Below are 23224 nucleotides of genomic sequence, written 5' to 3'. Positions count from 1 at the left end.
AGTAAAACCGAAGATTCATAAAACCCTCCCAAAAAAAGCTTTAATCTGTATTACAAACTAGAATCGAGGATTGGAATGTTGTATCATTTCTTTTTTAAAAATTTTATTTTGAGAGCCGCCATTTTGACATTGGTGTTGAATGGTATTGTCGAATTGTGGGAAGCTGCCTCATCTCTTTGCTGCTTTCTACAGTATTTTCAGCAGTGATCTGATGAGGAATAAATAAACCCAATGTACACCTACTGCCAAGAAGAAGTAGTCATTGCTGATTCACTTCTGATTTCAAAAAAGGAACTGGATCAATATCTGTCGAGAGCGGGGATTTGGGGGTTTGACGGAGCCCTTGGCCTGACTAATTTACAGTGAGGTTAAGAAGACAACACTAAGATTTTGCTGATGGGAAGAGAATCATTGATTGACAGAGTGTGAGTGGTGTGTGAAAAGAGAGGTTCCTTATCACTCATGAGGAACGTGGAAGGTGGAGGAATAAGGTGGTTGCAACCAGTCTAAGGAAGGGGGTGAGGGGTAATTCTGTGGTTTGTGAGAAGGTGTGGGGTATTGTGGGATCTTGTCCATGACAAACACTAAGTAGGGGAGGAGAGAAGTGAGGCTGCATTTAATCTTTCCAAAGTATTTGCGAACCAAAGTTTTGAAAGATCGGCGGCCGTCTTTGTACTTAGGCTGGAGGAAGTGAACATTTTTCTTTCATTTTTCACACTTGAGAAGACAAACGTGAAATGACCCGGCTAAAGATATATCCTCTGACTGTTAGGATGTGGGGAAAGGTTGAGCTCGAAGCTGTTTGATTTTATTTTTCTTTTGAGGTGCAACTCTGGGGGAGAGAAGAGTGCTAGTTCTGAGGTGTTTGACTTGGTTGAAATCCAGAAATGCTCGCCTTGCAAGTCTGATTACCTGATACTCTACCTCGTGCTTCACAGCAGGTTGCGGTGTAACCCTTGTCCTTGAAAGACTAGCTCATTTAATGCTGGAAAGGCTGGGGAAATGCGCTGACTCCAAATTTTTGGGGTCTCTCCAGATGTTCAGGTAGATATGGATGAAATATTATTCTCCACATATAAACACTATGCGAGTCAGCAAGTGAGCAGCGATGTATGCAAATACTGCTGATTCCCTGCTTTTTAAAACTACAGGAAACTGGAGTTTTCAGTGACGATATCTGTGCCGTGGGACTATGATCAGCTAACTCAGCTCTGCCTATCTTTGTCTACCCATCTTTACCCTGTCACCCCGGCAACATTCCTCAGCAGCACCTCAGATGTGACATGAACATACAAAGGAACGTGATTATTATTAGCATGTGAATATAAAATAGTGAACAGTATTTGATTGGATTCTATTATTAATCACTTTCCCCTAAACCCCTTTTTTAATTGAAAGTAAATAAGAAGCAGACATTAATTGTACTCTCATTGATTAGAGAGTAGTCCATCGCTGAAGTAACACCAGTCTGTTAACAGAAAATGATGAGATCCCAGATTATAATAAATCTTGCCTGTGTTTTTTTTTTGTTTAGTCCATTGCACCATTGTCAAAAAAAAAAGCTGCGGAATATTCCCTGGTCTGCCAAAATGAAAGCTGTGTTGCATCTTCCTGAACACGTGCAGCCCATGTGGTCCCAACTCTCTCCATTTCCCTGAGCAAGCCTAAGAGCAAGTGATGACCATAGGAGTGTAGCTTCTCTTGATGCTCGTGAGCACCAGTATGCATGGTGGATTACTGGAATCTTCTACTTTCACCTCATCGAGCAGACTGAAGTTAAATTAGGAAATACCTTCATACAAAGCTTGATGGAAGTTCAGAACCCTCTGCCCAAGCAGATCAATTGTTAATTTTAAAACTGTGATTGATCAAAGGTATTAAGCGATGTGGGGCAAAGGTGGATGTTGGAAGTTGGGACATATACCAACCATGATCTCATTGGACGATGGGATGGGCTCGGCTATACTGGCCTATTCCTGTTTCTATGTTCCTAAGATGGGGCCTCGTCATAAATGTCTCACAGCAGAGTTGGCAAGTATCAACAATTCAGCCCCTCCTCAGTACTGTAAGAAATAAAGACATGCATTTATATAATGCTTGTCACAACCACAGGATTCCCTAAAGTGCTCTATGACTATGAAATACTTCTGAGGTTCCACCACTGTTGGAAGCATACTCAAATCCCTTGCCTGGGGATTGAACCCACAACTGTTCGACTCCCAAGGTGACAGCACTACTATTGGGCCAAGCTGACGCCTGTTTAAACACCATTGATATTTGCTCCATCCTATTGCTTTTGCATTAAATGTCCACTATTGACGTGCTGTTAAATATGGCAGCTGAAGGCCAAACCTGAATAGATTTTCACTTCTTTGCAGCTAGATGGTTTCCATCTGTTTAATATTTGAATATTGTATTTTCCTGTTGACATTTGAAAAGTATTGGAAATCTGCATCTACTGGGGAGGGGGTGCCACACTGTCAGCGGTACTGTTTTTGGATGAGATGCGGCACGATTTTGAAAAATGTCGCAGACATGTGTCCCTCATTACACATCACTGAGAAAAAAGAGATTGTCCAATCTTTATATCCCTTCATGGGTAGTGGACATCGCTGACCGGGCCCAGCATTCATTTCCCGTCCCTTGGGCTTTGACAAAGAGTCATCGGACTCGAAACGTTAGCTATTTTCTCTCCCTACAGATGCTGCCAGACCTACTGAGATTTTCCAGCATTTTCTCTTTCATTTCCCGTCCTTCATTGCCCTTGAACTGAGCGTCTCGCTCAGCCATTTCAGAGAGGCATTTAAAAGCAACCGCATTGCTGCGGGTCTGGAGTCACGTGTAAACCAGACCGGGTAAAGGTGGCAGATTTCCTTCCCTAAAGGACATGAGTGAACCAGATGGGTTTCTGCAACAATTGACCATTTCATGGTCACTGTTACTAAGCTGAGCTTTAATTTCCAGATTTTACTGAAATACAATTCCACCATCTATCGTTGTGACATTTGAATCCATTTGACTGGACCCATAGTCGAGTGACATTAAAACTGTCACCATCTTTCCTCATTATTGCTGTTCGTGCACATTGGCTGCCATGTTTCCTTTGCTGCAAAGTTATTACAGTTGTTTGAAGGCACGTCATTGGCTGGAAAGCACTTTGGGACTCCTTTTTAAAATAAATTTAGAGTAGCCAATTTTTCTTTCCCAATTAAGGGGCAATTTAGCGTGGCCGATCCACCTGCCCTACACATCTTTGGGTTGTGGGGCTAAAAACCACGCAGACATGGGGAGAATGTGCAAACTCCACACGGACAGTGAGCCAGGGCCAGGATTCGAACCCGGGTCCTCAGCACTGTAGACAGCAGTGCTAACCACTGTGCCACATGCCGCCCCTGCACTTTGGGATGCCTGAGGTTGGAAAGGTGCGATATAAATACAAATCTTAGTGAAAGAGAGAATGGAGCAGATGGATTCTATTGAATGTAAGGTATTCCAGACAAGTGTTCTGTTTGTGTTCATTTAAAGCCAGCTGAATGTGTGTTGCATACAAAGGATAAACTACATTTGCACTAAAGTAGCCCATTCTTAGCTGGTGTGGCTGAAAGAGTGCCATCTTGGGCCTTACACACTTGTCTAGGAAGAAAAATACAAATGCCCTCACCAGACCGCTGTACTGTGGCCCCCTGCTGGACCATGGTCTGTGCGCAGACTCCCAGGTGTCAGGTCAGGGTTCAATGTGGCTATCGTGTGCCCAATCACCTGGCAGCATGTGCTACCGAACCCCACTTGACCAGGATGGAGCAGCACTGGACGCCTGTGGACGGCTATCTCAGCCTCAAACCAACGCCTTCTGAACAAACTTACAACTGCTTCCAAATATGTTGTTGTGAACAATGTTGTGAGAGTTTTTTGAAACTGGAAAACGTCCTTCTTTCGAGGCCTTGTTAAAATGCTCCCCTCGCACCATCAACTACTCAAAAGGGGACAGGGATTTACAGGGCTTATTTTTCATCCGGATCAGTGGTTCAGAGTGAGTGAAGATCTGTGTTGTTGTGCCGTGCCCACTGGATGGGATTTGATAAATGGGATGATTGAATTTCCACCAGGGTGTCCCAGTTAACAGGCTTGCACAGCAAGCAGTTAATGATGATGTGGACACCAGTCCATATGTTGATGCTGCTCAGGGCTTGTTTTCTCTAAACGGGTTGTAATATGTTGGTAAGCAAGACACTTTAACATCTGTTCCTCATAAGTATACAGCTCCACATGAGTGGAGATGGGGGAGACTTGCACGCAGTCGTAGTTGAGGCTTATGGATGTTTGACAGCGGAGTGAAAGAACCTTCAGCAGTTCACCAGACCCCTGTCTTGCTATGAAAGAGTGTTTTTGTATTCAGCTCTTTCCGACTTTGAGAACGCAATGTGCAGATTATAGCTTGCCCGGGGCAAATGGTAAAGAAATAGTCAGGACCTCTGGTGATGCATGAAAGCATTTGAGTGACAGTTGAAGTAATTCAGAACTTGATTGCGACATCTTTGTTATAAAACATGCAGAGCATTTTTGGCTTTTGAACCTTTTTTGTTCGTTACTGTCGGTTTCAGGGTCTTTGACTTTCATGACCCCCCTGTCAATTTTAATGTACTGTGCAATGCCAGGGGGAGAAATAATTCAGATTATAATCTGGAAATGCATCACTGGATTCCAATTGAACAGTGCATGTGTAAGAGGGCAGGAGTAATGAATTGCTGCCTGGTGTTGTAACTGCTGACCCATTGTGAGGTCATTTGGTGCTCGCCTGTCCATCCCAGATCGCAGTGATGCCTTTATGATTCACTTGTTCTGTTTGTGCATGGTTGATTAGAATTTATTTGTCCCCAGTTTTCTCTCTTGTCCGTCCTCTCCTTAGAGACACGTCTACATCAGTGGCTGGATCTGGATTGCAGTGTGTAAAAAGCTAGTTGGCTGGTTTCTCATGCTTGCATTGCCAAAACAGAAACGGCTACAGAATTGTGAATCCTAGTTACACTCATGCTGTTGCCAGAAGAGGGCAAATGGTTTTGGCAACCTGAGTTGAAAATATTGGGGTAAAAATCTGCCTTGACTGACATTGCTTTGGCCACCGCTCAATATTCATTTCTGTTAAAATGATTGGGGGGGGGGGGGGGGGGGGGGGGGGGGGTTGGATGGGGTTGTTCAACAGCTGGCCAACATGATGCAGCTGGTTTGCGCTAACCCAGAAAGATTTTCTAACCAATCTACTTTTTGCCTGCGGTTGGTATCATCACTCACTTCTGGGTCATTTTTCTATCGTCTTGCAATCTCTGCCTCGGCAAACCCCCCCCCCCCCCCCCTCCCTCCCACCCCACAGCTGGGGTGCTGATGATACTTCACACCGAGAGCAGACTGTTTCATCAGTGGCCATGCACGGGGGTTGGCTCAACACCAGGGCTACACTCAGTAATGAGACCGGTTCCCAAATGGCAGGACTTGGAAACTCAGCCAGTAGACACCAACCTACAGGCTTCTCTCCTGAGCTGTGCTCTCATTGTACAATAGTGCCTTTCCCGTGAGCCACTCTGCCGCACTGCAAATACAGCCTCTCGGTTATTTTATTTCTTTTTATAAATTTAGAGTACCCGGTTTATTTTTGCCAATGAAGGGGCAATTTAGCGCAGCCAATCCACCTAGCCTGCACATCTTTGGGTTGGGGGGGGCGAAACCCACGCAAACACGGTGAGAACGTGCAAACTCCACACGGACAGTGACCCAGAGCTGGGATCGGCCAATACAGTCGGAATCACAAGGGCAACAAAAGTAATTCTAATTGAAAAGACTCAAGTTTAGAGTCTCCAAACTTGTGACTCTGCAAAGGGTCTCCCACAAGCAACAGGATAGTTTCACCTGTACAATGTGCAAGTTGAGGCTAATACAAATATTTCATAGTCTATAGTTCTATAATACAAACACTGTGCTTAAAAATCGATCCCAGTTATTTATAGCAGTTGATCTCCCTCTATCCAGGTGTGATTGATGGGGGCAATTTCTCCATTGGGCCTGAGATCTCTACTGAGTCGTATTACACTCCTGTATGCTTCACCCGATGCCTGTGTCTATGTATTGACATTGTGTATGTTAGATTTTCCCGAATATGTTTTTTCTTTTCAGTATGGAACGATTTGTCTGAGCTGTACGCAGAACAACACTTTTCGCTGTACCCCGGTACACGTGACAATAAAACAAATCCAAATCCGATTTGTAGCGCCTCAAAGTGCAACCTATAATCTTGACATTTAAGAACGTATCTGTTGACCATGTATCTTCTCGAGTATTGAGCTTTCATTTTTCATGCTAACTGGTGAAGCAGTTCTGCAAGTTTGGCAAATCTCTTGACATTGACAGGAATGCACATGAATCAGCCACGTTTACAATACCCAGGGAATGATTCAGTTTTAGCCATCCAGCAATAGGAGCTGAGCAACATATTTTGCCCTGGGCACTTTCCGTGATTGCATTTTCGTCATGGCAGAACCCTTCTGCTAATTTACCTGAAGGGTAAAATACCTGTTGGCTTTCATGCAGCATGCACCATCTGAGGATTGGTTAGCTCAGTTGGCTGGACGACTGGCTTATGATGTGGAGCAATGCCAACAGCTCGGGTTCAATTCCCCGTACTGGCTGAAGTTATTCATGATGGCCCTTCCTTCTCAACCTCGCCTGAGGAGTAGTGACCCTACGGTTAAATCACCCCACCGGTCAGCTCTCTCTTGAAAGGTGGAAACAGCCCATGGGGACTTTCATGCAATATTCCCTGGAGCTTCCCCCCCGACTGACAGCACTGTGCGAGAATACCCACACCATGTGGACCTGAGCGGTTCAAGGAGATGGTTCCCTGCCTGTTTCTCCAGGGCAGTTCGGGATGCGCAATAAATCTTGCCAGCGATGTTCACATCCCATGAGTCAATAAAAAAGAGAAATGAATAGATATCATGTTGTTGAAGGACATGGTCTTTTGAGCGTGATACATGATCGCTGACTGCCTACATTTGGTCCCGTTGCTCAGCTTGTTGTTTGTTATCCATCCCTAGAACAGTGTCCTTTCCATTTAAGAGGTTTTTACTCTCTAACTTTCTTTTTCCTGATTGGAGTATGATACAATGGGTGCCTGCTGCCTCCCAGTAGCTCACTTAGTGGTCATTTGTCATGGCCTCAAGACTGGGGAGATCTGTGATGGTCGACTGTCGAACAGGGGAGGACATCACAAACAGGAGGGACTTTGCTACTTTGATAAGCAATGGCCACTGTGGGGAAGGGAACACTGACTGATAAGGAACAGGAATGCTGGTTAAAATTCCTTTTCTGTCCCTACTCAGCCCAGGAACGCAGAGAACCTGCCCTGCTGCCATACCTATGAAAATGCCTGGAAATGAGAGGGAAGGAAAGGCTGAAGAGTATGAGAAGGATGGCCGGAGGAACACCAAGGTCCTTTGAACCTGTCGCGTTTAGCCCAGAATCCACTTAGCTGTGCCAGACGGCCCTGCAGCATGGGCATGAAGAATGGCCTTTGGGTGAATTTGTGGAAGACAGCAGGCATCACCTATAGTTGTGAAGCTTGATTACCCACCTGCAGTCATGTAATATCCTCAGGAAAAGCAATAAAAACCTAGTCCAATTAAGGAGGGGGACATCTGTCAAGTGTGGCATCCAATCTCTGTTTTTAGTCTCTCGTTTTAGACAATTTAACACAGGGCACATTGACCCTGATTTATACAGGGGACTCTGCCTCTCGTATACAGTGGTCCCACCCCCGGCCCACCCACAGACATGCTCCAGCTCCATCTTGAATACCATCAGCTATCGCAACGACCACCTGTGCTGCCTTAAAATTTTTCGAGGTCACCAATAATAAATTGCGTCACAGAGAAATAATTTAGTGGGCAGGATTTTCCGGTCACACCCGCCCTGGGACGACGCTTTGGCTCGCCTGTCGAACTCTCTATCCCACCCATGATGGTTCCTGCTCACGGGATTAGAGCAGTGTGTCACAAAGAGGAAAGGAAGATGTGGAGCTGAGGGTCGAAGTGTGTAAGTGCCACCTCAACCAGAAGGTGCGTGCAGTTTGGAATGGAGCACACACGGCGAGGTGCACAGTATATCCCGGTGATATATTTTGGCGAGGATTTATTCGAGACATTTTAAAATCCTATTGATGAAATGTAGATGTGATGTTGTACTTTGTCCATTGATTTTAGAAAGCCCAATGATTTGGGATGCTTCACCTGTTGGACTGATATCCAAACCCTGGTGGGTTTATTTGGAAAGATGAATTTGGCACATTAGTTGAGGATGAAGAGGTATCTCGAAGATTGCGGAAGGAAGTGGGGGGGGGGGGGGGGGGGGGCGGATGTGGAAACACTGATGATATTGTCCCTATAGAGGCCGAAAGGTTTCCATTGTGCTGCACCTGATCACCTATTTCATACCTAAAACCAACTTCCTCGTTGCCAGGCAACTGACACCTGTTACCTGTAATATTCCCACTTCCTGCTTCATTCTGGTGAGAATCATATGGCCCATTTATATCATAGGAGGGCACCTGGTTGAATATACTCTTGGTCTTGATTCTTATCAAACGTGTTTCCACTATTGTTAAACATTGCAAAGTGCAGAAATAATGGCTTGTGTATAAACTTGGACAGACCCCTCATTTTTGTTACAATAAGATTTTTGGCTGTGGGTCCCTCCTACATTTGGAGATGGGAGGAAAGGAGGTCTCAATGGGACAGTGACCTCAATCACCAGCCGAGGGGCAGTGTGGAGATGTGGGCTTAAGTAGGGTGCTCTTTCCAAGGGCCAGTGCAGACTCAATGGGCCGAATGGCTGCCATCTGCGCTGTAAATTCTATGACTCAAGAGAGCTCAGTTTTCTCAGCATGAGTTGAAGCGAAGAAATAGTAACTTAACTGGAACGGCAATCACTGAGCATATTTGGGGACCCACCCTTTGCTTCTGTTCATTTTTTGTCGGGTGATCATTGCCGTTCACTAAAAGATGAAAATTGTACTTTCAAAGGGGAGATGATGGTGTAATGGCATTGTCACTGGGCGGGTAATCTAGTTACCTAGGGCACGATCCGGGGACCTGGGTTAGAATCCCACCATGGTAGGTGCTTAGTCTGATTTCCATCAGAAATCTGGAATGGGGCAGCACGGCGGCGCAGTGGGTTAGCACTGCAGCCTCACGGCGCCGTGGTCCCAGGTTCGATCCCGGCTCTGGGTCACTGTCCGTGTGGAGTTTGCACATTCTCCCCGTGTTTGCGTGGGCTTCACCCCCACAACACAAAGATGTGCAGGGTGGGTGGATTGGCCACACTAAATTGCCCCTTAATTGGAAAAAATGAATTGGGAACTCTGGGCGAGATTCTCCCAAAACGGGAGAAATCGTAAAGCTGCCGTAAAACCCGGGCGGGTTTTACGGCAGCGCGCCCCTTCCCGACGGGGGACCGAATTCTGGTCCCCGGTCGGGGCTAGCAGCCCGACGCCGTAGGCTCCGGCAAGACGGGCTTAACGAAAATCGTTAAGCCCGCTTACCGGAGTTAGCGCCAGCTGACGCGTCATATGACGTCAGCCGCGCATGCGCAGTTTGGAAGACTCCAACCCGCGCATGCGCGGGTGACGTCATCGCATTTTTGCGCGAAACCCGCGCATGCGCGGGCCGGGTTGCCCCTCAGCCGCCCCGCGAATGGATACTGCGGGGCGGCGGAAGGACAAGTAGTGCGCGGGCATCGGGCCCGCTGCCCGCGATCGGTGCCCACCGATCGCGGGCCCATGGCACCCTTGGCACGGCCGTGGTACTGCCGTGCCAATCGGTGCCATGGTTATTAATAGCGAGTTTGTGACGCCATTTTTACGAACGGCAAGACCAGGTGTGTTTGCCGTTCGTGAAAACGGCGGAAAGGGCTGGGACTTCGGCCCATCTAACAGCTGAGAATCGCTGCCGGCCGTAAAAAAACGGCGGCAGCGATTCGGGTCGGGACTTTGGGCGGGGGGGTGGGAGAATAGCGGGAGGGCGGCAAAAATGTCGGGAAGGCCCTCCCGCTATTCTCCCACCCGTCGTGGGGGGCGGAGAATTTCGCCCTCTAAATTTTAAAAAAGTAATTTTAAAAAAAATAATCTTTAGTGTCACAAGTAGGCTTACATTAATGAAGTTACCGTGAAATGCCCCTAGTCGCCACATTCCGGTGCCTGTTTGGGTACACGGAGGGAGAATTCAGAATGTCCAAATTACCTTAGTCCTTTGGGCATTGTGGGAGGAAACCAGAGCACCCAGAGGAAACCCGCGCAGACACAGGGAGAACGCCCAGCCAGTGAGAACGCGCAGACACGGGGAGAATGCCCAGCCAGTGAGAACGCGCAGACACGGGGAGAACGCCCAGCCAGTGAGAACGCGCAGACACAGGGAGAATGCCCAGCCAGTGAGAACGCCCAGCCAGTGAGAACGCCCAGCCAGTGAGAACGCGCAGACACAGGGAGAATGCCCAGCCAGTGAGAACGCGCAGACACGGGGAGAACGCCCAGCCAGTGAGAACGCGCAGACACAGGGAGAATGCCCAGCCAGTGAGAACGCACAGACACGGGGAGAATGCCCAGCCAGTGAGAACGCCCAGCCAGTGAGAACGCGCAGACACGGGGAGAATGCCCAGCCAGTGAGAACGCGCAGACACGGGGAGAACGCCCAGCCAGTGAGAACGCCCAGCCAGTGAGAACGCGCAGACACAGGGAGAACGCCCAGCCAGTGAGAACGCCCAGCCAGTGAGAACGCGCAGACACAGGGAGAACGCCCAGCCAGTGAGAACGCGCAGACACAGGGAGAACGCCCAGCCAGTGAGAACGCGCAGACACAGGGAGAACGCCCAGCCAGTGAGAACGCGCAGACACAGGGAGAACGCCCAGCCAGTGAGAACGCGCAGACACGGGGAGAACGCCCAGCCAGTGAGAACGAACAGACACGGGGAGAATGCCCAGCCAGTGAGAACGCGCAGACACAGGGAGAACGCCCAGCCAGTGAGAACGCGCAGACACAGGGAGAACGCCCAGCCAGTGAGAACGCGCAGACACGGGGAGAACGCCCAGCCAGTGAGAACGCGCAGACACAGGGAGAACGCCCAGCCAGTGAGAACGCGCAGACACTGGGAGACCGCCCAGCCAGTGAGAACGCACAGACACGGGGAGAACGCCCAGCCAGTGAGAACGCCCAGCCAGTGAGAACGCGCAGACACGGGGAGAACGCCCAGCCAGGGAGAATGCCCAGCCAGTGAGAACGCGCAGACACAGGGAGAACGCCCAGCCAGGGAGAACGCCCAGCCAGTGAGAACGCGCAGACACAGTGAGAACGCCCAGCCAGTGAGAACGCCCAGCCAGTGAGAACGCGCAGACACAGGGAGAACGCCCAGCCAGTGAGAACGCGCAGACACAGGGAGAACGCCCAGCCAGGGAGAACGCGCAGACACTGGGAGAACGCGCAGACACGGGGAGAACGCCCAGCCAGCGATGCCCACATCCAGTAAATGCAAAACACACTTGACTGCTGGGAATGTTGAGATTGTGCTTGGTGCTACATAACTGCAATAACCTCTGGCCTATAGTAATAAAACGATCAAAACAGCACAAAGATTTCAAGTCAGATAAATAGACAATGGGTATCACTGTTTGGTGGGACGAAGTGGGGGTTGGGGGGTTAGTGAGTGACAGGGCGTATGTCTCCAATACTATCGATATCATCTTGGATACAAGTGGTATTCAGATATTAGCAAATGTTCTTCCATGGCAATCTTCCAGTTAGAGATCAGGATTCCAGATTAGAATAAAAGCTCAAGGAAATAGATGTTGTTATAGGATATGAAAATGTTCCAAAAATTAGTCCAGGAATTAAGATTTGATGGGGTCTTTAAAAGGACAAATTACAGAGTCTGTCATGCACTATTTTACGGCAATAATGTACTTTTTTCAAAATCAACAAGCGAGTCACATTCTGGAATTTAGGTGGTTAAAGGGTAAATTGATGAAAAATGTTACGATATTGGGGTACAAATGGGGTAGATCGGGAGAACATGTTCCCATGCATTGGAGAGTCCAGGAATAGAGGGCATCATCAAATGTCTAATCTTTCAGGAGAATTTAGGAATAACTTTCACTCAGTGACTGAATTCTCCAGTCGGCCGTTCCCAAACGGGAGCGCGATGTGGCCAGTAGATGCAGGGAGACCCCACTCCTGAGACCTACCCGCTTGCAACACCTCGTGAGATCTAACATGATCTGGCGAGGCATTGTGATGTAAATCCCACCCATTGTGGGCGGGGTCACTCCTGGCAAATCTGCATATTAGAGCAAGGCTGCTAGTCGCAGTTTCCCGAGGCGTTGGGATCTATCCCCTTCGGCCCGGACACCTCGGGCGAGCACCATTCAGTACTGCTCTCCACAAATGGGGACTAGATGGAACGGCATTCATGGGGCTCTCTCAGGGGACTGGAGGCCCCGAACTGCATGCCCATAGGGCAGGGCGGTACCCTGACACTGCTGGTGCGCACCCTGGCAGTGTCGGTGTGGCACCCTGGCAGTGTTGGCGTGGCACCCTGGCAGTGTCGGTGTGGCACCCTGGCAGTGTCGGTGTGGCACCCTGGCAGTGTTGGCGTGGCACCCTGGCAGTGTCGGTGTGGCACCCTGGCAGTGTCAGCGTGGCACCCTGGCAGTGTCGGCCTGGCACCCTGGCAGTGTCAGCGTGGCACCCTGGCAGTGTCGGCGTGGCACCCTGGCAGTGTCGGTGTGGCACCCTGGCAGTGTCAGTGTGGCACCCTGGCAGTGTCGGTGTGGCACCCTGGCAGTGTCTGCGTGGCACCCTGGCAGTGTCGGTGTGGCACCCTGGCAGTGTCAGTGTGGCACCCTGGCAGTGTCAGCCTGGCACCCTGGCAGTGTCAGTGTGGCACCCTGGCAGTGTCGGTGTGGCACCCTGGCAGTGTCAGTGTGGCACCCTGGCAGTGTCAGTGTGGCACCCTGGCAGTGTCGGTGTGGCACCCTGGCAGTGTCAGTGTGGCACCCTGGCAGTGTCAGCGTGGCACCCTGGCAGTGTCGGCCTGGCACCCTGGCAGTGTCAGCGTGGCACCCTGGCAGTGTCGGTGTGGCACCCTGGCAGTGTCGGTGTGGCACCCTGGCAGTGTCGGTGTGGCACCCTGGCAGTGTCGGTGTGGCACCCTGGCAGTGTCGGTGTGGCACCCTGGCAGTGTCAGCCTGGCACCCTGGCAGTGTCAGCGTGGCACCCTGGCAGTGTCAGCGTGGCACCCTGGCAGTGTCGGCGTGGCACCCTGGCAGTGTCGGTGTGGCACCCTGGCAGTGTCGGTGTGGCACCCTGGCAGTGTCAGCGTGGCACCCTGGCAGTGTCGGTGTGGCACCCTGGCAGTGTCAGCCTGGCACCCTGGCAGTGTCAGCCTGGCACCCTGGCAGTGTCGACCTGGCACCCTGGCAGTGTCAGCCTGGCACCCTGGCAGTGTCGGTGTGGCACCCTGGCAGTGTCGGCCTGGCACCCTGGCAGTGTCGGTGTGGCACCCTGGCAGTGTCAGCGTGGCACCCTGGCAGTGTCGGTGTGGCACCCTGGCAGTGTCAGCCTGGCACCCTGGCAGTGTCAGCGTGGCACCCTGGCAGTGTCGGTGTGGCACCCTGGCAGTGTCAGCGTGGCACCCTGGCAGTGTCAGCGTGGCACCCTGGCAGTGTCGGTGTGGCACCCTGGCAGTGTCAGCGTGGCACCCTGGCAGTGTCGGCACCCTGGCAGTGTCAGCGTGGCACCCTGGCAGTGTCGGTGTGGCACCCTGGCAGTGTCAGCCTGGCACCCTGGCAGTGTCGGTGTGGCACCCTGGCAGTGTCAGCCTGGCACCCTGGCAGTGTCGGTGTGGCACCCTGGCAGTGTCAGCATGGCACCCTGGCAGTGTCGGTGTGGCACCCTGGCAGTGTCAGTGTGGCACCCTGGCAGTGTCGGTGTGGCACCCTGGCAGTGTCACCCTGGCAGTGTCAGCCTGGCACCCTGGCAGTGTCGGTGTGGCACCCTGGCAGTGTCAGTGTGGCACCCTGGCAGTGTCGGTGTGGCACCCTGGCAGTGTCAGCATGGCACCCTGGCAGTGTCAGCGTGGCACCCTGGCAGTGTCGGTGTGGCACCCTGGCAGTGTCGGCACCCTGGCAGTGTCGGTGTGGCACCCTGGCAGTGTCAGTGTGGCACCCTGGCAGTGTCAGTGTGGCACCCTGGCAGTGTCGGTGTGGCACCCTGGCAGTGTCGGTGTGGCACCCTGGCAGTGTCAGTGTGGCACCCTGGCAGTGTCAGTGTGGCACCCTGGCAGTGTCAGCGTGGCACCCTGGCAGTGTCGGCCTGGCACCCTGGCAGTGTCGGTGTGGCACCCTGGCAGTGTCGGTGTGGCACCCTGGCAGTGTCGGCCTGGCACCCTGGCAGTGTCGGTGTGGCACCCTGGCAGTGTCGGTGTGGCACCCTGGCAGTGTCGGTGTGGCACCCTGGCAGTGTCAGCGTGGCACCCTGGCAGTGTCAGCGTGGCACCCTGGCAGTGTCAGCGTGGCACCCTGGCAGTGTCAGTGTGGCACCCTGGCAGTGTCAGCGTGGCACCCTGGCAGTGTCGGTGTGGCACCCTGGCAGTGTCAGTGTGGCACCCTGGCAGTGTCAGTGTGGCACCCTGGCAGTGTGAGCGTGGCACCCTGGCAGTGTGAGCGTGGCACCCTGGCAGTGTCGGTGTGGCACCCTGGCAGTGTCAGTGTGGCACCCTGGCAGTGTCAGTGTGGCACCCTGGCAGTGTCGGTGTGGCACCCTGGCAGTGTCAGCGTGGCACCCTGGCAGTGTCGGTGTGGCACCCTGGCAGTGTGAGCGTGGCACCCTGGCAGTGTCAGTGTGGCACCCTGGCAGTGTCAGCGTGGCACCCTGGCAGTGTCGGTGTGGCACCCTGGCAGTGTCAGTGTGGCACCCTGGCAGTGTCGGTGTGGCACCCTGGCAGTGTCAGTGTGGCACCCTGGCAGTGTGAGCGTGGCACCCTGGCAGTGTCAGCGTGGCACCCTGGCAGTGTCGGCCTGGCACCCTGGCAGTGTCGGTGTGGCACCCTGGCAGTGTCAGTGTGGCACCCTGGCAGTGTCAGTGTGGCACCCTGGCAGTGACAGCGTGGCACCCTGGCAGTGTCGGCGTGGCACCCTGGCAGTGTCAGCGTGGCACCCTGGCAGTGTTGGCGTGGCACCCTGGCAGTGTCGGTGTGGCACCCTGGCAGTGTCAGTGTGGCACCCTGGCAGTGTCAGCCTGGCACCCTGGCAGTGTCGGCCTGGCACCCTGGCAGTGTCAGTGTGGCACCCTGGCAGTGTCGGTGTGGCACCCTGGCAGTGTCGGTGTGGCACCCTGGCAGTGTCGGTGTGGCACCCTGGCAGTGTCAGTGTGGCACCCTGGCAGTGTTGGCGTGGCACCCTGGCAGTGTCGGTGTGGCACCCTGGCAGTGTCGGTGTGGCACCCTGGCAGTGTCGGTGTGGCACCCTGGCAGTGTCGGTGTGGCACCCTGGCAGTGTCAGCGTGGCACCCTGGCAGTGTCAGCGTGGCACCCTGGCAGTGTCGGCGTGGCACCCTGGCAGTGTCGGCACCCTGGCAGTGTCGGTGTGGCACCCTGGCAGTGTCGGTGTGGCACCCTGGCAGTGTCGGCACCCTGGCAGTGTCGGTGTGGCACCCTGGCAGTGTCAGCGTGGCACCCTGGCAGTGTCGGCACCCTGGCAGTGTCGGTGTGGCACCCTGGCAGTGTCGGTGTGGCACCCTGGCAGTGTCGGCACCCTGGCAGTGTCAGCGTGGCACCCTGGCAGTGTCAGTGTGGCACCCTGGCAGTGTCAGTGTGGCACCCTGGCAGTGTCAGTGTGGCACCCTGGCAGTGTCAGTGTGGCACCCTGGCAGTGTCGGCACCCTGGCAGTGTCAGTGTGGCACCCTGGCAGTGTCAGCGTGGCACCCTGGCAGTGTCAGTGTGGCACCCTGGCAGTGTCAGTGTGGCACCCTGGCAGTGTCGGCGTGGCACCCTGGCAGTGTCAGCCTGGCACCCTGGCAGTGTCGGTGTGGCACCCTGGCAGTGTCTGCATGGCACCCTGGCAGTGTCAGCCTGGCACCCTGGCAGTGTCGGTGTGGCACCCTGGCAGTGTCAGCCTGGCACCCTGGCAGTGTCAGCCTGGCACCCTGGCAGTGTCAGCCTGGCACCCTGGCAGTGTCGGTGTGGCACCCTGGCAGTGTCGGTGTGGCACCCTGGCAGTGTCAGCCTGGCACCCTGGCAGTGTCAGTGTGGCACCCTGGCAGTGTCAGTGTGGCACCCTGGCAGTGTCAGTGTGGCACCCTGGCAGTGTCAGTGTGGCACCCTGGCAGTGTCAGTGTGGCACCCTGGCAGTGTCAGTGTGGCACCCTGGCAGTGTCAGCCTGGCACCCTGGCAGTGTCGGTGTGGCACCCTGGCAGTGTCAGTGTGGCACCCTGGCAGTGTCAGTGTGGCACCCTGGCAGTGTCAGCCTGGCACCCTGGCAGTGTCAGCCTGGCACCCTGGCAGTGTCGGTGTGGCACCCTGGCAGTGTCAGCCTGGCACCCTGGCAGTGTCGGTGTGGCACCCTGGCAGTGTCGGCGTGGCACCCTGGCAGTGTCAGCCTGGCACCCTGGCAGTGTCGGCCTGGCACCCTGGCAGTGTCAGCGTGGCACCCTGGCAGTGTCGGTGTGGCACCCTGGCAGTGTCGGCGTGGCACCCTGGCAGTGTCGGCGTGGCACCCTGGCAGTGTCGGTGTGGCACCCTGGCAGTGTCAGCGTGGCACCCTGGCAGTGTCGGTGTGGCACCCTGGCAGTGTCGGTGTGGCACCCTGGCAGTGTCGGTGTGGCACCCTGGCAGTGTCAGCGTGGCACCCTGGCAGTGTCGGTGTGGCACCCTGGCAGTGTCAGCGTGGCACCCTGGCAGTGTCGGTGTGGCACCCTGGCAGTGTCGGCCTGGCACCCTGGCAGTGTCGGTGTGGCACCCTGGCAGTGTCAGCATGGCACCCTGGCAGTGTCGGTGTGGCACCCTGGCAGTGTCGGCGTGGCACCCTGGCAGTGTCGGTGTGGCACCCTGGCAGTGTCGGTGTGGCACCCTGGCAGTGTCGGCGTGGCACCCTGGCAGTGTCGGTGTGGCACCCTGGCAGTGTCGGCCTGGCACCCTGGCAGTGTCAGTGTGGCACCCTGGCAGTGTCAGCGTGGCACCCTGGCAGTGTCAGCGTGGCACCCTGGCAGTGTCAGCGTGGCACCCTGGCAGTGTCAGCGTGGCACCCTGGCAGTGTCAGCCTGGCACCCTGGCAGTGTCGGTGTGGCACCCTGGCAGTGTCGGTGTGGCACCCTGGCAGTGTCAGCCTGGCACCCTGGCAGTGTTGGCGTGGCACCCTGGCAGTGTCGGTGTGGCACCCTGGCAGTGTCGGTGTGGCACCCTGGCAGTGTCAGTGTGGCACCCTGGCAGTGTCGGTGTGGCACCCTGGCAGTGTCGGCCTGGCACCCTGGCAGTGTCTGCATGGCACCCTGGCAGTGTCAGTGTGGCACCCTGGCAGTGTCAGCGTGGCACCCTGGCAGTGTCGGTGTGGCACCCTGGCAGTGTCGGCGTGGCACCCTGGCAGTGTCGGTGTGGCACCCTGGCAGTGTCAGCGTGGCACCCTGGCAGTGTCGGTGTGGCACCCTGGCAGTGTCAGCGTGGCACCCTGGCAGTGTCGGTGTGGCACCCTGGCAGTGTCAGCGTGGCACCCTGGCAGTGTCGGTGTGGCACCCTGGCAGTGTCAGCGTGGCACCCTGGCAGTGTCGGTGTGGCACCCTGGCAGTGTCGGCGTGGCACCCTGGCAGTGTCAGCGTGGCACCCTGGCAGTGTCGGTGTGGCACCCTGGCAGTGTCGGTGTGGCACCCTGGCAGTGTCAGCGTGGCACCCTGGCAGTGTCAGTGTGGCACCCTGGCAGTGTCAGCGTGGCACCCTGGCAGTGTCGGTGTGGCACCCTGGCAGTGTCAGCGTGGCACCCTGGCAGTGTCGGTGTGGCACCCTGGCAGTGTCGGTGTGGCACCCTGGCAGTGTCTGCATGGCACCCTGGCAGTGTCAGTGTGGCACCCTGGCAGTGTCAGCGTGGCACCCTGGCAGTGTCAGCGTGGCACCCTGGCAGTGTCGGTGTGGCACCCTGGCAGTGTCGGCCTGGCAGTGTCACCCTGGCAGTGTCGGTGTGGCACCCTGGCAGTGTCGGTGTGGCACCCTGGCAGTGTCGGTGTGGCACCCTGGCAGTGTCGGTGTGGCACCCTGGCAGTGTCGGTGTGGCACCCTGGCAGTGTCGGTGTGGCACCCTGGCAGTGTCAGCGTGGCACCCTGGCAGTGTCGGCGTGGCACCCTGGCAGTGTTGGTGTGGCACCCTGGCAGTGTCAGCGTGGCACCCTGGCAGTGTCAGCGTGGCACCCTGGCAGTGTCGGTGTGGCACCCTGGCAGTGTCGGTGTGGCACCCTGGCAGTGTCGGTGTGGCACCCTGGCAGTGTCGGTGTGGCACCCTGGCAGTGTCGGCGTGGCACCCTGGCAGTGTCGGTGTGGCACCCTGGCAGTGTCGGTGTGGCACCCTGGCAGTGTCGGTGTGGCACCCTGGCAGTGTCTGCGTGGCACCCTGGCAGTGTCAGCCTGGCACCCTGGCAGTGTCTGCGTGGCACCCTGGCAGTGTCAGTGTGGCACCCTGGCAGTGTCTGCGTGGCACCCTGGCAGTGTCAGCGTGGCACCCTGGCAGTGTCAGTGTGGCACCCTGGCAGTGTCAGTGTGGCACCCTGGCAGTGTCTGCGTGGCACCCTGGCAGTGTCAGCGTGGCACCCTGGCAGTGTCTGCCTGGCACCCTGGCAGTGTCAGCCTGGCACCCTGGCAGTGTCGGCCTGGCACCCTGGCAGTGTCAGTGTGGCACCCTGGCAGTGTCGGCATGGCACCCTGGCAGTGTCGGTGTGGCACCCTGGCAGTGTCGGTGTGGCACCCTGGCAGTGTCGGTGTGGCACCCTGGCAGTGTCGGTGTGGCACCCTGGCAGTGTCAGTGTGGCACCCTGGCAGTGTCGGCATGGCACCCTGGCAGTGTCGGCCTGGCACCCTGGCAGTGTCGGTGTGGCACCCTGGCAGTGTCGGTGTGGCACCCTGGCAGTGTCAGCGTGGCACCCTGGCAGTGTCAGCGTGGCACCCTGGCAGTGTCAGCGTGGCACCCTGGCAGTGTCGGTGTGGCACCCTGGCAGTGTCAGTGTGGCACCCTGGCAGTGTCGGCCTGGCACCCTGGCAGTGTCGGCCTGGCACCCTGGCAGTGTCGGTGTGGCACCCTGGCAGTGTCGGTGTGGCACCCTGGCAGTGTCAGTGTGGCACCCTGGCAGTGTCGGCGTGGCACCCTGGCAGTGTCGGTGTGGCACCCTGGCAGTGTCAGTGTGGCACCCTGGCAGTGTCGGTGTGGCACCCTGGCAGTGTCAGTGTGGCACCCTGGCAGTGTCAGTGTGGCACCCTGGCAGTGTCGGCGTGGCACCCTGGCAGTGTCGGCGTGGCACCCTGGCAGTGTCGGTGTGGCACCCTGGCAGTGTCGGTGTGGCACCCTGGCAGTGTCAGTGTGGCACCCTGGCAGTGTCAGCGTGGCACCCTGGCAGTGTCAGTGTGGCACCCTGGCAGTGTCAGCGTGGCACCCTGGCAGTGTCAGCGTGGCAGTGTCAGCGTGGCACCCTGGCAGTGTCGGCCTGGCACCCTGGCAGTGTCGGTGTGGCACCCTGGCAGTGTCAGTGTGGCACCCTGGCAGTGTCAGCGTGGCACCCTGGCAGTGTCGGTGTGGCACCCTGGCAGTGTCAGTGTGGCACCCTGGCAGTGTCGGTGTGGCACCCTGGCAGTGTCGGTGTGGCACCCTGGCAGTGTCGGTGTGGCACCCTGGCAGTGTCGGTGTGGCACCCTGGCAGTGTCTGCGTGGCACCCTGGCAGTGTCGGTGTGGCACCCTGGCAGTGTCGGTGTGGCACCCTGGCAGTGTCAGCGTGGCAGTGTCAGCGTGGCACCCTGGCAGTGTCGGTGTGGCACCCTGGCAGTGTCGGTGTGGCACCCTGGCAGTGTTGGCGTGGCACCCTGGCAGTGTCGGTGTGGCACCCTGGCAGTGTCAGCGTGGCACCCTGGCAGTGTCGGTGTGGCACCCTGGCAGTGTCAGTGTGGCACCCTGGCAGTGTCGGTGTGGCACCCTGGCAGTGTCGGTGTGGCACCCTGGCAGTGTCAGCGTGGCACCCTGGCAGTGTCGGTGTGGCACCCTGGCAGTGTCAGTGTGGCACCCTGGCAGTGTCGGCGTGGCACCCTGGCAGTGTCAGCGTGGCACCCTGGCAGTGTCAGCGTGGCACCCTGGCAGTGTCAGCGTGGCACCCTGGCAGTGTCAGCGTGGCACCCTGGCAGTGTCGGCGTGGCACCCTGGCAGTGTCAGCGTGGCACCCTGGCAGTGTCAGCGTGGCACCCTGGCAGTCTCGGCCTGACACACGAGAGGTGGCTCCCCAGGGGCACTGCCAGGGTACCAGGTTGGCACTGCCAAGGTGGCAAGCTGGCATTTTTCACGCGGTGGCAATCGGACCGGGACTGCACTGTGCGGGTGTTGGGGGGCATGCCCGGGGACCCCATCATATTGAGTTGGGGCTTGGGGGGGATTCACGTTGGGGCTTCAGAGATCGGGATCCCAGTTAAAAATGGCATCCCGATCCCTCGTTACACTGAAGAGTTCCGGCGACTGAAGCTCCTCCACGCAGAAAACAGGGCTGTGTGTGGCCTCGGCTTCTCGTTCCCTGCTGAGGCCCCCTATAGAACATAGAACATAGAACAGTACAGCACAGAACAGGCCGTTCGGCCCTCGATGTTGTGCCGAGCAATGATCACCCTACTCAAACCCACGTATCCACCCTATACCCGTAACCCAAGAACACCCCCCCTTAACCTTACTTTTTAGGACACTACGGGCAATTTAGCATGGCCAATCCACCTAACCCGCACATCTTTGGACTGTGGGAGGAAACCGGAGCACCCGGAGGAAACCCACGCACACACGGGGAGGACGTGCAGACTCCGCACAAACAGTGACGCAGCCGGGAATCGAACCTGGGACCCTGGAGCTGTGAAGCATTTATGCTAACCACCATGCTACCGCGCTGCCCGTGTGCCATCCGATCGCGTTGTGTTTCTCGACTCTGAAAGCGCTGGCAAACACGTGGCTAAATGCGCGCTATTGGGATTTGCCATTTGCTTAAACCGTGCCCTAAGTGTTAGATAGCAGTGGGAAACCCCCCAGCAAAACCGCCACAAATGACCCTCAGAAACATTTCCGTTAGAATCGCGCCCAGGTGTTTGGGCTCAATCTGGCAAATGCCGATTGATGCTAAACCAATTGCTAAACCTGAATTTGAGATTGACAGGCTTGTTATCCGAAGGTGGTAACTTGGAATGAGGTCACAGTGCAGGTATGAGACCCAACGGGCTAATTTGGCAGCACGGTAGCATTGTGGATAGCACAATTGCTTCACAGCTCCAGGGTCCCGGGTTCGATTCCCGGCTGGGTCACTGTCTGTGCGGAGTCTGCACATCCTCCCCGTGTGTGCGTGGATTTCCTCCGGATGCTCCGGTTTCCTCCCACAGTCCAAAGATGTGCGGGTTAGGTGGATTGGACATGATAAATTGCCCTTAGTGTCCAAAATTGCCCTTAGTGTTGGGTGGGTTACTGGGTTATGGGGATAGGGTGGAGGTGTTAACCTTGGGTAGGGTGCTCTTTCCAGGAGCCGGTGCAGACTCGATGGGCCGAATGGCCTCCTTCTGCACTGTAAATTCTATGTAAAATTCTATGTAAAATGGCCTTTTCCTGTTCCTTGGCACAAACCCCTGATTAGTGTAGCCAGATGGTTACAGAGGCTGATATGGAAACTTCCAGTATAAATATCAAGGGTAAAATTCAACCTCACTGAAATGACATGATGAAAATTGGATGAATTGCGATGTAGATGGTAGAATCCAATTGGCTAATGACCACACAGCTGAGCAGGAAATTAATCCCATTGACTGGAAATGCCGCTGTAACAGCATTGGCTCAAAAACTATCAACAGGAATTATGCACACAAGTGTAACATTTTTATAGACTGGAACCAATAGATGTGGGAGAAGAAAATGCTGAAGTCAGTGTGGTTTGATGTTATGTTGGATTCCTGTGCGATGCTACTAAGAGGCTTGGCCTCTTGTATGAGGGGAAGCGAGTATCATGAGATATTGTTCCTATACCTGCTGCTGCCGTCTTGTTCTGGATTCAGGGAGCAGGTCAGGAAACAATTCTTGATGATGCTCTCTGTCTGTTGTGACAGTCAGCTGATGATGCAGCAAGGGGGAGTTTGGGGAAGAGAATACTGAACCCCAGATTTCTGTTGGATCTCAATATCACGCGTGTGTGTCAGGCAATCAACTGCCTCAATGCATTCAAAAAGGTGGGAGCAGTTCAATTTGGTCATTTCATCTTTACAAGCGTGCGACATGGTAGCCCACTGTGGTTAGCACTGCTGCCTCACAGCGCCGAGGACCCGGGTTCGGGACCAGCCCTGGGTCACTATCCATGTGGAGTTTGCGCATTCTCCCCGTGTCTGTGTGGGTCTCACGCCCACAATCCAAAAAGATGTGCAGGGTAGGTGGACTGGCCATGCTAAATGAAATGAAATGATAATCGCTTATTGTCACGAGTAGACTTCAATGAAGTTACTGTGAAAAGCCCCTGGTCGCCACTTTCCGGCACCTGTTCGGGGAGGCTGTTACGGGAATCGAACCGTGCTACTGGCCTGCTTTCAAAGCCAGCGATTTAGCCCATTGTGCTAAACAGCCCCTAATTGCCCCTTAATTGGAAAAAAAAATTTGTATTCTCAATTAATAGAGAATTATATTCACAAGCACATTATACAACATGAGGGATTTGTATTTAGCATTGACCTGACCCTTGTAACACTCAAGTTCTTTTACTTCCATTACTCGTGATGTAGACCTGCACTTCACACTGTGTTAATTGGATGCTCTCTCCAAGAGCATATTTGGATAAGATTTGTAGAACAATTTCAGTAATAAGGAAAGTACCCTAGATGCTCTGGACCACATGTGTATTTTTCATACCTTGACCATTACACATTGTTGGTGGTAGCGCTCAACTAT

General features: G+C 55.1%; 1 protein-coding gene across 8 annotated transcripts in view; it reads left to right on the top strand.

The window, feature by feature from the left end:
- Positions 1–23224, top strand: part of LOC119965495 (protocadherin-1-like) — a 453693-nt gene that overhangs the window by 8792 nt on the left and 421677 nt on the right. Inside the window, exon 3 of one of the 8 annotated variants that reach the window (XM_038796355.1) lies at positions 7371–7661. The exons of the other annotated variants lie outside the window; for them this stretch is intronic. Coding sequence (XP_038652283.1) covers positions 7371–7427 — 57 coding nt within the window. The 3' untranslated portion in view covers positions 7428–7661. Of the gene's footprint in view, positions 1–7370; positions 7662–23224 lie in introns of those variants that run through there. 8 annotated transcript variants of the gene reach the window in all.

Source organism: Scyliorhinus canicula, chromosome 4 (genome assembly GCF_902713615.1).
Source record: "Scyliorhinus canicula chromosome 4, sScyCan1.1, whole genome shotgun sequence".
Taxonomy (NCBI): domain Eukaryota; kingdom Metazoa; phylum Chordata; class Chondrichthyes; order Carcharhiniformes; family Scyliorhinidae; genus Scyliorhinus; species Scyliorhinus canicula.
The sequence above is the reverse complement of the archived record's forward strand: the minus strand, read 5'-3'. Positions and strand labels throughout refer to the sequence as shown.